The sequence below is a fragment of the Phaenicophaeus curvirostris genome, chromosome 1 (assembly GCF_032191515.1).
Source record: "Phaenicophaeus curvirostris isolate KB17595 chromosome 1, BPBGC_Pcur_1.0, whole genome shotgun sequence".
In the NCBI taxonomy this organism is placed as follows: Eukaryota; Metazoa; Chordata; class Aves; order Cuculiformes; family Cuculidae; genus Phaenicophaeus; species Phaenicophaeus curvirostris.
Window position 1 is genome coordinate 127,691,385 of NC_091392.1, and position 14,785 is coordinate 127,706,169.

Genomic DNA, 14,785 nt, shown 5'->3' on the forward strand with positions numbered 1-14,785 from the left:
TTGAATATGAGAGAACAGCTAAAGAAGTCTAAGATGATAGCTCCCTTCTGCTACTTACATATAATAAGTTTTAATCAGGTCAGGATTTAGGTAAGTGCTTTGGATCTGTGTGGATTCACAGCTCGGGACTTAGCACACAAGTCTTTAATTTAGATCCTATTAAAGCCTTATATTTTAGTTAAGCACAGGAATAGATGGTGAAAACTCCATTACTGAAGATTTAAGAAGGGGTTAGACAGAAACGTCTTGTGAGCGACGTTGTAGGAACAGTTGATAATGCCTTGGTGCACTGAGATAGATTGGATGACCTCTCAAGGTCCTCTCAGTCTATTTTCAACTGTTTTTCTCAGACCTCAGTCTATTTTCAACTGTTTTTGTCGGACCTACGAATCTTTTCTCAGGGCAGCTTGTTGCTGCTTAGAATAGCAAGTTTAAGCATTTACAATTGAAAAGTGTTTTGCTGAATGTAGTTCCATCCAGTACCTTGTGTTGCTAACAGCAAATTTGTTATGAATGCTTCAATGGGATTATTGTATTCTCTGCTGCTTTGATACCAGCCACAAGCATTTTTAACAACTTTACTCAATTCCAGAAGTTTTATCTCATTTGAGAGTCCCTTGAAAACACCAGAGTGTAAGTGCTGGGATCTGTGTATGACCAGTGTTTTACTGCCTAAAAATAAATCAAAACTCAAAAGGGATCTGAACAGGCTGGACTGCTGGGCTGAGACCAATGGCATGAAGTTTAACAAGGCCAAATGCCGGGTCCTGCACTTGGGGCACAACAACCCTGTGCGATGCTACAGACTAGAAGAAGTCTGTCTAGAAAGCTGCCTGGAGGAGAGGGACCTGGGGGTGTTGGTTGACAGCCGACTGAACATGAGCCAGCAGTGTGCCCAGGTGGCCAAGAAGGCCAATGGCATCTTGGCTTGTATCAGAAACGGTGTGACCAGCAGGTCCAGGGAGGTTATTCTCCCTCTGTACTCGGCACTGGTGAGACCGCTCCTTGAATCCTGTGTTCGGTTCTGGGCCCCTCACCACAAGAAGGATGTTGAGGCTCTGGAGCGAGTCCAGAGAAGAGCAACGAAGCTGGTGAAGGGGCTGGAGAACAAGTCTTACAAGGAGTGGTTGAGGGAGCTGGGGTTGTTTATCCTGGAGAAGAAGAGGAAGCTGAGGGGAGACTCCATTGCTCTCTGCAACTACCCGAAAGGAGGTTGTAGAGAGGAGGGAGCTGGCCTTTTCTCCCAAGTGACAGGGAACAGGAATGGCCTCAAGCTCTGCCAGGGGAGGCTCAGGCTGGACATCAGAAAAAAAATTTTCACAGAAAGGGTCATTAGGCACTGGCAGAGGCTGCCCAGGGAGGTGGTTGATTCACCTTCCCTGGAGGTGTTTAAGGCACGGGTGGATGAGGTGCTGAGCGGCATGGTTTATTGATTGATGGGAATGGTTGGACTGAATGATACTGTGGGTCTTTTCCAACCTAGTGATTCTGTAAATAATACCAAAAGTTCTTGTATGTTTTGGAATATTTATTTTTGGTATCCAGACTTTATTTCAGAAAGTTTAAAGGGCAAGGAAAAGTTTTTTATTAAATCCTGTAACTACATTTAAAAGTTGTTGGGTAAGTCTGGAAGCTTTGGTAGCTGAAAACTAGAAATTACCAGAAAGAAACTTCAGACTTATCCAGGTAACTTATTTAAATGATAATTCCAAACCACAGTTGAATCGTCATCTGTGTTACTCATTGGCATGTTAAAACTTTTTGATAATGATTTCTAAATTGTTTGATTCAGGTGTCATATCTTATCTGCTTATTTATATGCTCAGAACATCATCCTGCACTGATACACAGTTCATAATTCTTGATTTGTCCAATTATTAAGTCTAAGAATATAGAACTTTTAAAATCATATCTGAATTGAGGGGTGCCATTCTGCTAAAAGGCACCAATTACACAGACAAGTCAATAGTTACGTTGTATACTGAACTCTTTTAAAAGGACTGGTTACTAGTTTTTACGCTCAAACACAGTATTAATAATCAGGAAGCAATGAGGGTAATAGCAGAAGAATTATACTAAAAGCTGTAAGTAGCATCGGTTTCACACGGAGTTTTTAAATGGGTACAGCAGTTAAAATATTTGGCAGTGAGGCTACTTAGACATCCCAAAATAGTCTAGCAATAGTCCAAAAGCAAAGCAGATATGTTTTGGGGGTGGAAGATGATGTTTGATGGTGTCTAATATTAAAGAATACAAATTTCTGTTCTTCAGGGGAAAAAAAAATCCATTAAAATATAGGGGAAAAAAAACCAAAACATCAAATTCAGCAAAGAAAATCCAAATTAGCAAGTTTTCAAGCATAATATGAGAATGGAGGGACTAAGCTAAAACTAAAAAATTCAAGTGTATACTATCTAATGTTGATGAAACTAATAGGAAAAATAGAAATGTATTAGTACTACAGGAACCATAATAGATTGTCCACTTAAATATTTCAATTAATATGGTTTAGATAATTGTAAAAAAAAAAAAAAACTTGTGTGATCAGAATGATGGGTACCTGCCATTATTATTAAAATAAGATATTCTCCATGGAGTTGCTCTTATGGTTGCTAGATAGTGTATTTTACATACAAGATTACCCGTGTGGATCCACTAGCTAATCAGAAGGATAGGTGGGGAATATCACTAGGTTTTTGTGCAGGTGCCCAAGATTGTACAATTTTCTGAGATCAGTTGCAATAAATGATCTCTTGCAGTAAATGTTGGAACCATAATTAAAAAAAAAAAAGACCTTACAAGTCACATGAAGTCTGTAGATCAATATACAGTTGTAGTGTGTACAGGATATTCCCTGCTTCACAGAAAGTGGTTAATTGATTGTAGGTGGGATGTGGGCTACATTTCTTGATGTACTCCTCCCTTACGAAAGATTTAGTATGATTATATTTTTTTACGTTCAGGGTATTGGTATTATGCCAGTACTTGCTACCTGTTGGTCACTTCCTGCGCAGTTATTTATGGGTGTGCATTACTGGTCAATAAGTGAAATAATCTGAATTAAGAAGGCTTTTTAAATTTTTTTTAAACTATCTTTTTGCTAGGAAAATAAATTACTTGATTGTATCCTAGGAGTTCAGTAGCTTTAAACCTGTAATTTTTTATTGCTAGAAATATTGGTGGTTGATATCCTGTTGTTTAGTTGACTCTCTTGTGTCAGAGATTCTGGCTGTTCATGACAGGGAACGTTCATGTACCCAGCTGCCTGATGCAGATTCCCTCAAATTAGTCTGCTTTGTCCTTAGTTAGGGAACCTGTAGGATCTCTTGTATTCCTGTCCACGTGCTTTCAAGAAAACTAATGGAACTCAACTGTGTTTACATATTCATTTCTAGCAGGTTAGTGAAATGTGGCAACAGGTTTAAAAGCCTTTGGAAGCAAGATTTGTAGCTAACTTAACATGACTGCTTCTACTAGAAGATGGTGTAGGAAATCGAATTTGAGTGTATTGGAAGAGCATTATAAGGGATGAACACCCTTCTCATTGATTACTGATCTGTTGTGGTGTAAGTAGAAACTTTCGTGGACCTTTTCTGTTACTTTTCTTGTAGTTATTTTGTGCTGTCATCTGAGATACGTTCTACTTTTGGAGCTATACTATTGGAAATAAACAGATCTTTGATCCACTCCACTTGTTTAGCATCCTGCTTCAGGAGGAGTGCAGCTAAAGAATAATCAAGGTCTGGAGGCTCTGTCTTTTGAATTAGACTAATCTGTACTTGTGAAAGATATATTCAGCTTCCTCTTATTCTATATTCATTGGACTGTTATATCTAGTCCCAGTCTATTATGTCATTGAGACATGCCCTTGATTCTAGTTTAACCGTAGAGTGAGTCTACGCCCAGCAAAATGGAACGCGTTTCATTCACTCACACCTTAAGCATACTGCTGACCACCTCCTCCACGGTGGTTTAAACATTGCCACTTCCAATAGGAGCCTTTTGGCTTTACATTTTAGCTTATAAGGAAGGTAGTACACTTTGTAGACTTTCTGAAGAAACAGCTGCTTTCCATTTAGTATTATCATATACCAGCAAACCATAAATCATATATAAATATTCTTCTTTAACTTACATGGTGCAGACTGTTATGAGAAAAACTGGTTCTACCATACAGCGTTTCCTTTAGCATAATCATTGCTTGGGTAGACCTATTTAAAAAGATCTTGCTAATCCAGTGATCTGGCTCAGACATGACCGCATGGCATACATGCTGATTTCTTGAGTTTGTTCCTGGTTCCAGTAGGTGTGTTTAGAATGCAGGGCTTCAATTTGACTGAAAAGTAACTGAAAGCAATGCAAGATTAAACAGAAAACAGATTGTACAAAACAGTTTATTTGTGTTGAAAAGGTTTGCTGTGTTTTTTTTTCTAGTAGACAAATAAAATGTTGAGAAAATCAGTGAGGTTAAAGCTTAGAGCCTTATTAAAAAACTATAATTGTTATTATAGGTTTAAAAATATTAGAGCCTATTTAAACCTATGACTTGTGAAGCTGTTGTTTTGGTTTTTTTTCAGTAGTCCTCCCTGTTCTAGTTTAGCCTTTAGCTGACAGATAAACAGTACACGACTTCTCTCAAACCTCTCCCACCCAGTGGGATAGGGAGAACTTGGGGCGAGGGGGAGGAAATGGGAACTCATGGGTTGAGATAAAACCAGTTTTAATAGAACAAGAAAAGAAGAGATAATAATAATAACAACTTATATAGAATAATTTATTAAAATACAGCCACTCAGCACCTGATGATTAGCCTGTCCTGAGCAGAGATTGCAGCGAGTGCAGCAATAGCAGTGATCACAGAGAGTGGAAGACCAGACACAGAATCTCAATCGCTTACCCACCCTCCTGGCCAAATTCCTATTTTTATTCTGAGCATGAGGTTATGGTATGGAATGTTCTGTTGGCCAGTTTGGGTGAGCTGTCTCAGCTTTGCAACTGTACAATGGCAGAACATGGGAAACTGAAAAATCCTTTATTTCTTAGCAACAACTGAAAACATCAGTGTATTATCAGCACTCCTGTCATACTAAATCTAGAAAACAGCAGCTGATGGGATGAAAATTAACTACATCCTAACCAAGCATAAACATTACCTGGCAACAACTAAACCAGTATGTGTTGTCAACGTTATTCTTGCACTAAATCTGCAGCACAGCAGTTCTGAGAAGAAAACTAACTGTCCCAGGCAAAACCAGGACACTCCCTCATGGAAAGAAGACTTCTAGAGTAGTCTAGAATTATACTAGAAGTCTCTAGGATATTCCTGAAGCCAATTAAGATGAGAAAATGGCAGTTAACATGTGCCAGAAGTGTGCAGTAGAGATACAATCAGAAGCCAAACCTTCCCCTACCAATCCCCTTTAAAAAAAAAAAAGGAAACCTGTGTCATATTTGGGCAATTTGTAATTCCTAAACTTCAGCTTTATCCAGCTGCATCTTTTAGCAGAAAAATGCTCAGGTGAAAACTTGGTAGAGAGCTGGGATTGAACATTCAACATATTTGCAATATTTGAAAATTAGAATTTGTAAGTTGTTGGGATTTAATCTGTCACTTCATATAGAAGATTCGCCTCCGGTTCTGTGAAAGCTGGGAAACTATATTAATCAGCAGCTGCTACAGGAAAATGTTAGGAAGGTTCGGCAGAAGTATTCTGCTGAAGAACTGGGCTGTGGGAAGGAAGTATAGAATGAAGCTAAAAATCTCTGAATTGCTGAGCAGCTTCTGTTACCTTTCCAACATCTAGAAAATATGTATACGTACATGCATCTAACTGTTTTTTAAGTAAATTCAGTTCTGAAAAGATAGATTAATTAGGCCTTCTGTTCTCTAGGGAAACAGTGCACAAATAACCTTAAGTTCTGCCTGCACTGGTAATAGAAAATGTAACCATCTTTAATAGTTCTTCATTTGTTTCTAAAATCATATGGAATTGCTATTAAACTGTAGGAGCAAACTAAGAATTAATGCCACAGGTGATATACGTATTTTTCCTAACAGCTTGCTAATATTCATGCTTTTTGTGTAAGCAAGGTCATTCAAAGTATTTCTGGGAAAAATATCTTTTAGAGATTCTCCAAGTATATAGTATCACTGACAATAAAAAGAAAGCATTTGTTGACCAATAAGGTATTTAAGCTTTCTTTAAAAAATCTGTATAGCTAAATTTTGAATTCAGAAGCCTTTTCCCGTGTGTCTTTTTTGAATGGTCCTTAGAAAAGGAGAGAAAGGAGTAAATCCCGGCTAGTAAAACTAGCATTGCCTTAATAGTTTTTGTAAGGCTATATTGTAGTTAGAAATGCTCTTGATGTAGGCATGGTAGAGTAAGGACTGAACGTTGCTACATAAGGTCTTGCTCTCGGAATGAACCTTCTTTTCTGTTCTTTGTTGTGGGTTTTCACTGTTTGGTCTTTGTCAGGTTTTACACTCCTGCAGAAGTTGTAGTAGTGGAAATAACGTCTAGCTGTGTAGTAGTAAGGCTTTAAATGCCAGCTTGTTTCATGTATTTCTTCCTGTGACTTCAACTGGTTTGACACTATATTAGAATCAAAGCAAGAGTGACATTGCGTGCCTATAATAGGCAGTCTTCTATGTTTACTTTCAGTAATTTAATTTTTTTGGTAGAACATGGAGAACACTTGATCCTGTAGAGCAGCATGCCATAAAATCACATCTGCAGTATATTTATTGGGTTCAGCATTTGTAGTAACTTGCTGTATCTGTTTTTTACAGAATGGACAGCAAATTGTGGATGAACCTATGGGAGAAGATGATATCAACCCACAAACTGTGAGTAAAAGGTGGTTGTAATAAAGACAGATAGTACAGTATTGTAGCACGCCCAATTTAAAGGCAGTTTGCTGCTGATATTTTTTTGTTTAGGTTTACTTGACATGAAGTGTACCTAGGATTCTGATATTTCTGAGAGAGGTTCTTTCTCACTGACTCTTCATCTGATTGTGTCCTACTGTTTGTTCTGATGAACTTAGTCTCATCACTGCATAGGTGAAAATATTTTATATCTATGATTCCTAGAGCTTGCTTTATTAATGGTTAAGTTTTCAGTTGTGGTCGTGTCACAGCAAAGGATTTTCTTGTAATTAATTTCTATACAGATTTCGTTGCAGACGTGCACTTCCTATATGAAATATGATTATATCAGAGTGGTGGTGTACACCATAGCTTTTCCACTTCTAGTTTGATATTCAAGGTGTAATTGCAGCTGTCACCTTTGGTTTTCCATACTGTTGTAAGATTTCTTGGCAATGTCTATTTGTTCCCTTTTATTGTTAGCATTAGTCATTTCATATTTTCCTTATCGATCTGTGTAAAATTAGATTATTTGCATAATAGCTCTTCATTAGTCTGGAGTATTCTTTCTATTGCCTTCCTCTGTAGAACCAAGAATACAGGATACAAAGTTTTGGGGTTTTTTTCCTAGACTTCCAGTTCCTAGGCCTGATATGACTGTCAAAAAACTAAAACATTTCTCAAATATTCTTTGTGTCATGTTCTAGAATTTATTTTGCTTTTATTTCTAGGTTGTGGTGGGTAAAAGGTTGCCAGTAGTAATTAAAATAATATTGGGGGTTTTACACAAAAAATTGCTGTGGCTGCTCAGGCAGTTATAGCTGGAAGCTAGCCTTTACGGTCTGTCAGCTAGCGAAATAGTGCTTCAGCTGGGATGTGACATTCTTTTAGTGCTTCATATCTGTTCTGATGCAAGATAAGTCTAATTTTAAAGTCTAATTTTACCACTGAAATTCGTTTAAGTGCTTCTCTAACTTTGCACTGAAACGGGCTTAAAGCGCTTACATGGTCATTGACAATTTATGCAACTTCGCAGCTATAACTGAGGACGTTAGAGCAAACAGCCCTCATGTGTTACCAGTACATCCGGAAGGAAGGCAAAATATTTCAGTACATGTGTGTGGTCTGCAAGTTTGGTATAGAGAATGAGTTGCCATAGTTTTGTGGAGATAAAAGGTGAAAACTTGAAATTCTGCATCCTTTTGCTGATTTAAGTGTTTGGATGGTGTGCTGATAGTGCAAATCAGATAGAAATTTTAAATAAATATTAAAGGCTAACAGTTTTATTTTCTCTCACTAATATTCTGTGTGTCGGAAGATAAGCTTGATTTTGTTGACAGGACAGTCTGAGTTGCATAGGTTCAGTTTGTTTTAAGAAAACCAGTAGCTATAATGGTTGCCTAAGTTGCTGCAAGGTTCAAAGTCTTGCTTCTCTTAAAGAGGAATCATTCAGTGTTCTAGTTTTATTACAGTGAATATACTGGTTGTATCTGGCTTCATAGCTTGCTGTCAACATTTTTTATTCGATATATCTCAAATGAGGTCAAGCAGGAAATAAATGTAACAAGTAACAACTGGCTGAAGCGTGACCTACTGTGAAAGCTTAAATGAAAGAGGGGAAGCTATTTAAAGCCTTTTATTTGATACCTTTCTCACTCTTGTGATGTCTCCTGTTGCTTTCTGTATTTCTGTGTCCACAGAGATTGAGTAAATTAACTGAGCAAATTAATTGTGAGGTCTTACAGTCATGATGCGTGCTTTTCTGCTAGATTAAGCTAACCAGAAATTACAACTGGTCCAGCAAGTAGCTTCTAGTTTTGTATATATGTGAAGAGCATATTGTGTGTGCTGTGTTCTTTGTTCCTTTCTGTTATCTGGATTCAATTTAGCTGTTCAAACTCATAGTAAAAGCAATGTATTACCATTGCACTCTACTAGCTTAAGCATAAACATACGAAAATATAACTTTCCAAGCATTTGTTAAAAGATGTTTTCAGCAATACTTTGCAAGTTCTGGGAAAAACTCATATGTATTTCTTTTTGGCAACCTGCAAGGCCTGGAGAATTTTTTTCCAGTACTGGAAGGAGTAGAGCCTATTAAGGCTCAATCAGCTGGGATGAAAAAGTAAACCCTTTCTCTAACAGAGGTGGTGGTGTAGTATTATCACACCTCTTGTGTGCTTTGGTGAAACTTCAAACAAAATGCTACTTTTAAATAAACAGAATTAAAGCATGTATAGAATTAAATTTAACTAAATTATAAAGCATTATATTAAAACATGCTGATCTGGATGGTGAAAAACTAAATCTCAGTAGCTGTCATCCTCTTACTAAGATAACTAAGACTATAGTCAGTGGGTAGCCAAAAGGTAGTATAAGTTGCAAAGAAGAGTCAGTAGTTATATACATATTTTTCATCTACATTTCTCAAATAGAACTTAAATAAAGCAACTGTTTACAGTCAGGAGAGCTGAAAACTATGGCCTTTGTCTTGCCAATTAGTATTTTAATAGAAAAGTTTATAAGGAAAACGTGATCTTAGAAAGGACTTTAAAATGCATTAGAAAAATAATTTGAAGCACGTAGGCAATATGGTCTCTTTGTCAAAGTGCTGAACTTTACCACATGTAAGTGACTGATCATGTTGAGATTCTGTATTATACGTGCATATGTTCTGCACACTTTACTGTGACTTTATAAACCACTGACTAAATGGAGGTGGGGGGAAGGAAAAGTGTGTCAAGATAAAGACAGGGAGATCACTCACCGATAAGTCACGAGCAAAACAGCCCCTCATCAGTCAGACAATAATAAGAAAACCAGACTAATCTGATGTAATCTTGTTTGTTTTGTCACTTTCCATGAAAATACTGAAAGAAGGTGTGTTAGAATGAAGTAATTCTGCGAAACAAGCATAATTACGCTAACAAATACTTAGATTTGAAAACATTTGAGAAACACTTCAGCCAATTTTTAGTTTCATCTTGACTTTTAATATTTTAGCATTTTATAAGTGATGACTCTCAATTTCAAAAACTTGGCTTGAGTTTTGACAGGTTGAAGCACTGTTTCAGGACTGCTTCAAACTTCTGTTGAATGTTGCAGTTCAGTTTCTGATTACAAGAAAAACGTGTGTGAATTAACATGACTATGAACATGTTTCTGATGATCGTTTTGGTATGTTTGTTTTCCTTTTGCTGGAGTAACCTTTATATTTCACTTTTCTGTGTGTGGTTCTGTCTGTATTTTGATGTAAATTCATGGCTCTGTGGTAGAGGTTGTAAGACACCTAGTATTTTTTAAATACTGCAAAAATATTTGGGATCACATGTATTCATAGACTACTGAGTTTGTGATGTTAATTTTTTACAGACTGATACTTAATTTTAGATGAAATAGCTACTTGGATAGCTTATCAATAGTAAAACAGTGACAAGTTAATAGTTCTGTAGTTTTACTGAGAGAGAGGTATAGAGTCAAGCTATATTTCCACATTGCTTACATATTCTTGAATATGTAAGTATTGCTTTTTCATATGGAAGTCAAACTGAGGAAGCTTTCTTTACAGCCCTAGCAATGCAGTTGTTAGAAACCATAATATTATGTAATTCAGTATAACAGTATATTAAGTACACGTAGTAAACTGTGAAGTAAGCTTTAGTGGAAGTGTTGACTATGTAATGCAGTGAAGGAAACAGTCTGGGCTACAAATACTAAACTTGGACTTTAAGGTGGTCCATTATTTTTACATTCCTTCTGATGTATTTTGCTAAATATAATTAAATATAGGTACACATGTATTTAATTCTATTTTACAATCAAATAACTTTGGTTCTTGAACAAGTAAGTTTCCCAGGCAAACCATTTACACCTGTAAACTTGAATCCAGTTATTCCCTTCTCAATGCCCAGGTTTTCATTTGTAAAAGGTAGAATACCTTCTTTTTCCTGTAATGTGATAGTGTTGGAAGTTCATTCTCTTCCAAAGCATTGTGCTGTCCTGCAAAATTGTATGAACTTTGGTAGAATCTTACAGTGAAGTGCATGCATCTGACCTGCGTAAGAATGGACTTAGCGGCCCTCATGTAAGAAGTTACAGCATCCTTCCAGGCAGCACAGAGTTTCTAGTCTTTAACTGTTAGATAGCAAACCCATATAAAGAAGGCAAACCTTGGAGTATTTTTTCCTCAAAATGTCATTAGGTGTTGAGGAAAGATTACAGCAGACATCTTTAATTGAGGTCTTCTAATGGATTTTCCGAGTGGCTTATTTTTCACTTAGTGTCTTAGATGCAGCATACTTTCTGGATCTTGGTCAGAAAATTGAATACTTTGAGAGTGTAAGCAACATTACAAGTCAACTTGCCTACTTGTTACATGAAGAGAAAACAGATGGCAGCCCTGAAAAGCCTGTGAAGTAGCAGATGGAAACTGCCACACCCCCAGATTATAGCCAAAGCAGCTATATTCTATTACAAACATATTTATTATGAGGAGATGTATATTATTCAGCTCTGGGAAAACTCAAGAAAGTAGCTTTGTTTTTCAACTGTTGACCCTCATCAAATGAGGGCTTTTAATTCCTTATGCATACTCCACTTTTTTGTTTTTTCCAGATAATTGAAGGCAATCCATACTACATAGCCTGGCTTGTCTGGCGGCATAAAGACTTACTTTGCATTATTACGCTTCTCAGACTGACAGTATAGAAAAATTGTTGGTCTACCTAATGGACTTCACTTAGATGAAAAGCTTCGACTTTTTCTGGCTATATGTAAAAGTGAGCATCCTACTGTGGTGTGTGCACTTTGTTTGATCAAAGTTGTGGATTCCCACATATTCTGAACTGCTTTGAGAGTTCCTCCAGCATTTTTCAGTTCTCCTGTGGAGAGAAACAGTGGAGCCTGTGAGTCTGGTCAGCAAGTCTGATCACATTTTCTTTTCATTTTTGTGATTCAGAGCATCCAATTTAAAATAAGACGGAGGGAAGATGAGAGATGAACTCGCTTTATATTTCTGTGCTGGAGGACAAAAATGCATTGTGCAAGTGGAGTTCTACAATTGACAGAACTGTCACTGACAGCCATAGCAAATTCCTTTTGCTTTGGAGACAGTTATGTTTCATGATACATATGTATAATGCAAACCATTATCAAAGACTTCAAGGTGAGGAGAGCAATTTGCTGGAGCAATTTGTCCTTGTTATCACAGATTTCCCTCTTGGGGACAGCTGCCCTCTAACCTGTCTCCTTCTTGTACGAAGTAATATTTAAAAGGGCAAGCTTTCTTCTTGGAGATTCTCAAAATGAATTATGTAGCATATATCTTAATGTTTCTGGTTGGCTGGTAGTACTCTTTGGGAACTGTGCAGGCTTTATTCTCCCAGAACATGAGAAATTTCTTCCACCTGCTTCAGAATCATGCCAGTTATAGGAAATCTATTGTTGTGAAGTAACCCCGCTGACCCCTGAGCACTGTGCTTTGTTCTTCACTGAGAGGTCACATAAAAGGTTTGGGAGAGCAGTAGTCAGTAATTGTATGAGTGCTGCAGTTGAAATGCCTTATTCCTCTCACCCTTGGCACATACAGCTTATCTGCAGCAAAATACACACATGCCCTTACAAGAAAAAGAGAAGAAAATGTTATTTGCCCACAGTATCTCTTCAGCTTTAAAGAACATTATAGTTAGTGTAGGCCTTATCACTTACTCTCCATTTCCGCTGTTAGCTTTCCTTGCTACCACAGAGTTTAATTTAGCGTTCTGCAGATTCCCAGTCACTCTGCTTTTAGTGCATTCATACATGTTCTTGACAAGGTAAGGCAGAGAGCGCTTGAGTGGTTTCCCATTTTATTTATTCAGATTTTTTACGTCCTCGAAGTATAAACAACTGTATTACTGTTAAACTGCAATTCTTGAGATATTTCAGTTTGAGGAGGAAGTAGCTGGAAGTCTAAAACAATTGAAGAGAAGAAAGCTTCAAGTAATTTTTGTACCATTTCTGAAATACTTGAAACCTTTCTGTTGCAGTAGCCTCCTTGTGTCCAAGAAGCTTTGTTTATCCCCAAACAGATGTTGAATAATTTTTCATGCTGTGATACTGTTGCTGTAGTAGAGGCTGTTTCTTCCAGAAAGGCTGTAACACACTGAACTGTAAAAAGTACATTGTAATTGAGAACTCAAGGTGTAGTAGAGGTTTCTAAATGCCTGTGTAATGTATAATAGTTGAATATATTCAGTACGTAGAGTGTGAAAGACTTGTCTCTGTGGATGTGGTGTGAATAAAAACCTAGAGAAGTAAAAGAGAACATGATAAAGGCACGCTTTTGTTTCTAGGATCCTGATAAAGCCAGGAGTGAGGGGTCTTTATTTCATCTCTACATTTGTGCAAGAGGGTCTTTGTTTATGCTGGGGAGACATATAATGCAGGTTTTAAAGGGAAAATTAGAAACTGATACTGTGGACAGCCAGGATGTGGTATAGAGATAGAAGAAACATGTTCTACCACTTAAAGTAAACCACTGGTTTTGTCTTCTGAAGAGGAATTAAAAAAAAAATGTAGTAATCCAGATATTTGTTAGAACCCAGGCAAGGGGAGGCGGTTTGGAGGGTTGATTTGTTTTAATGTCTTGTGCAGGAAAAAGTACAGTACTTCACCATATGTTTCTGTGGTACAGGGTCACTAAATAGAATCACCTGGATCTGTTTATAGCCAAGTACTCGGATATGCCTTTGACTAATTGTTGTTACTTGCCTTGATTGATTGATTGAAGAAAAGCAGTCTTGCTCCATATTCTAATGGAGCATGCACTGTGTATTTTGGTGTTTTTAATAAATACCATTTAAGTGATTTATTACAGCAGTAACATCCATACTAAATCTAGAGAGAGCTATCAAATAATAAACTTGATCTCTAGCTGTTTTAAGTAATTAATTGAATTCTAATTTTTAGAAACATTTGAAGTGTTTTTAAAACATTGAAAGAATTAATTTTTCTTACTTTAAGCAATTTTGCACTATCTACAGAGCAATATAATATTCATGCATAAGTTAGACATTTGAGCTGGCTGATCCAATTCATGTGATTTCTGCCGTCTGTCTTGGCCTAACCTCTGTAACATCTGTGCAGCATTTTCTGTGTGCAGGCTTTCAAAGTGCTATGCACAAGGTCCATTTGGTCCTGTAACAACTCTAGTAAAAAGAGTCATTAAGCTCAAGCATATCACATTCTCTGCACTGAGGTCTAAAAACTAGTGATATGTAACTTTACCTTACACTGTTTTGTAAAATTAAATTCATAAAAATACCGTTATCACATGTAGGATTTTAAATTGTTGCTGTTCTCCTTAAGCAGTGAGATGTTGTGCAGTAGTATGCTTTCTGAAACAGCTATTGATAATCTCTCTTCTTTTCTGGGAACCAGGAATAAATAACATCTATTGCTATCAGGCAATCTGTTTAAGTTTCCTGTGATGATCTTTACAGAATCAGCAACATGAGTACCCCTGCTGCTCAGCTTTTCTTTACCACGGGGTGGGGAGGAATAATAAAAATCAATGTCTTTTTTTTCCCCTTTGGACCCTTTTTCGCCCCTTCTCTCTCCCCACCCCCAACTGTGTCTGACTTGCCTGACAGGAAATTTTCTAATTGCCGGAACAGCTGGTCACAGCAAAACTGCCAGGGTTGGTCTTCCCTGCTAAACTTATGATCGCTCAGTCAGAAAACCTAAACATGGTTTCTTAGTCATGTAGTCATGTTTAAGTTTCTGGCTCTATGTGTTCGTTCTGTCTGGGTGAGCTTAGTTTCTTACTTAAAAGAAGGTGGGGGGGGGCATGGGGAATTTTATTTTAATTAAGGGTCTAATTTCAAAGCAATTTATTCTCACTGCTTTGGGGTCAGTGCTGTTTGTATACAGAGTCTA

The 14,785-nt window shown here is 37.2% G+C and overlaps 1 protein-coding gene across 2 annotated transcripts in view; it reads left to right on the forward strand.

Moving 5' to 3' along the window:
* The window catches only part of RPS6KA3 (ribosomal protein S6 kinase A3), a 77,744-nt gene that overhangs the window by 7,392 nt on the left and 55,567 nt on the right, over positions 1-14,785 (forward strand). For both annotated transcript variants that reach the window (XM_069874091.1, XM_069874083.1), the window contains exon 2: positions 6,791-6,847. In XM_069874091.1, the coding sequence (XP_069730192.1) occupies positions 6,791-6,847 (57 nt within the window). The remainder of the gene's footprint in view (positions 1-6,790; positions 6,848-14,785) is intronic.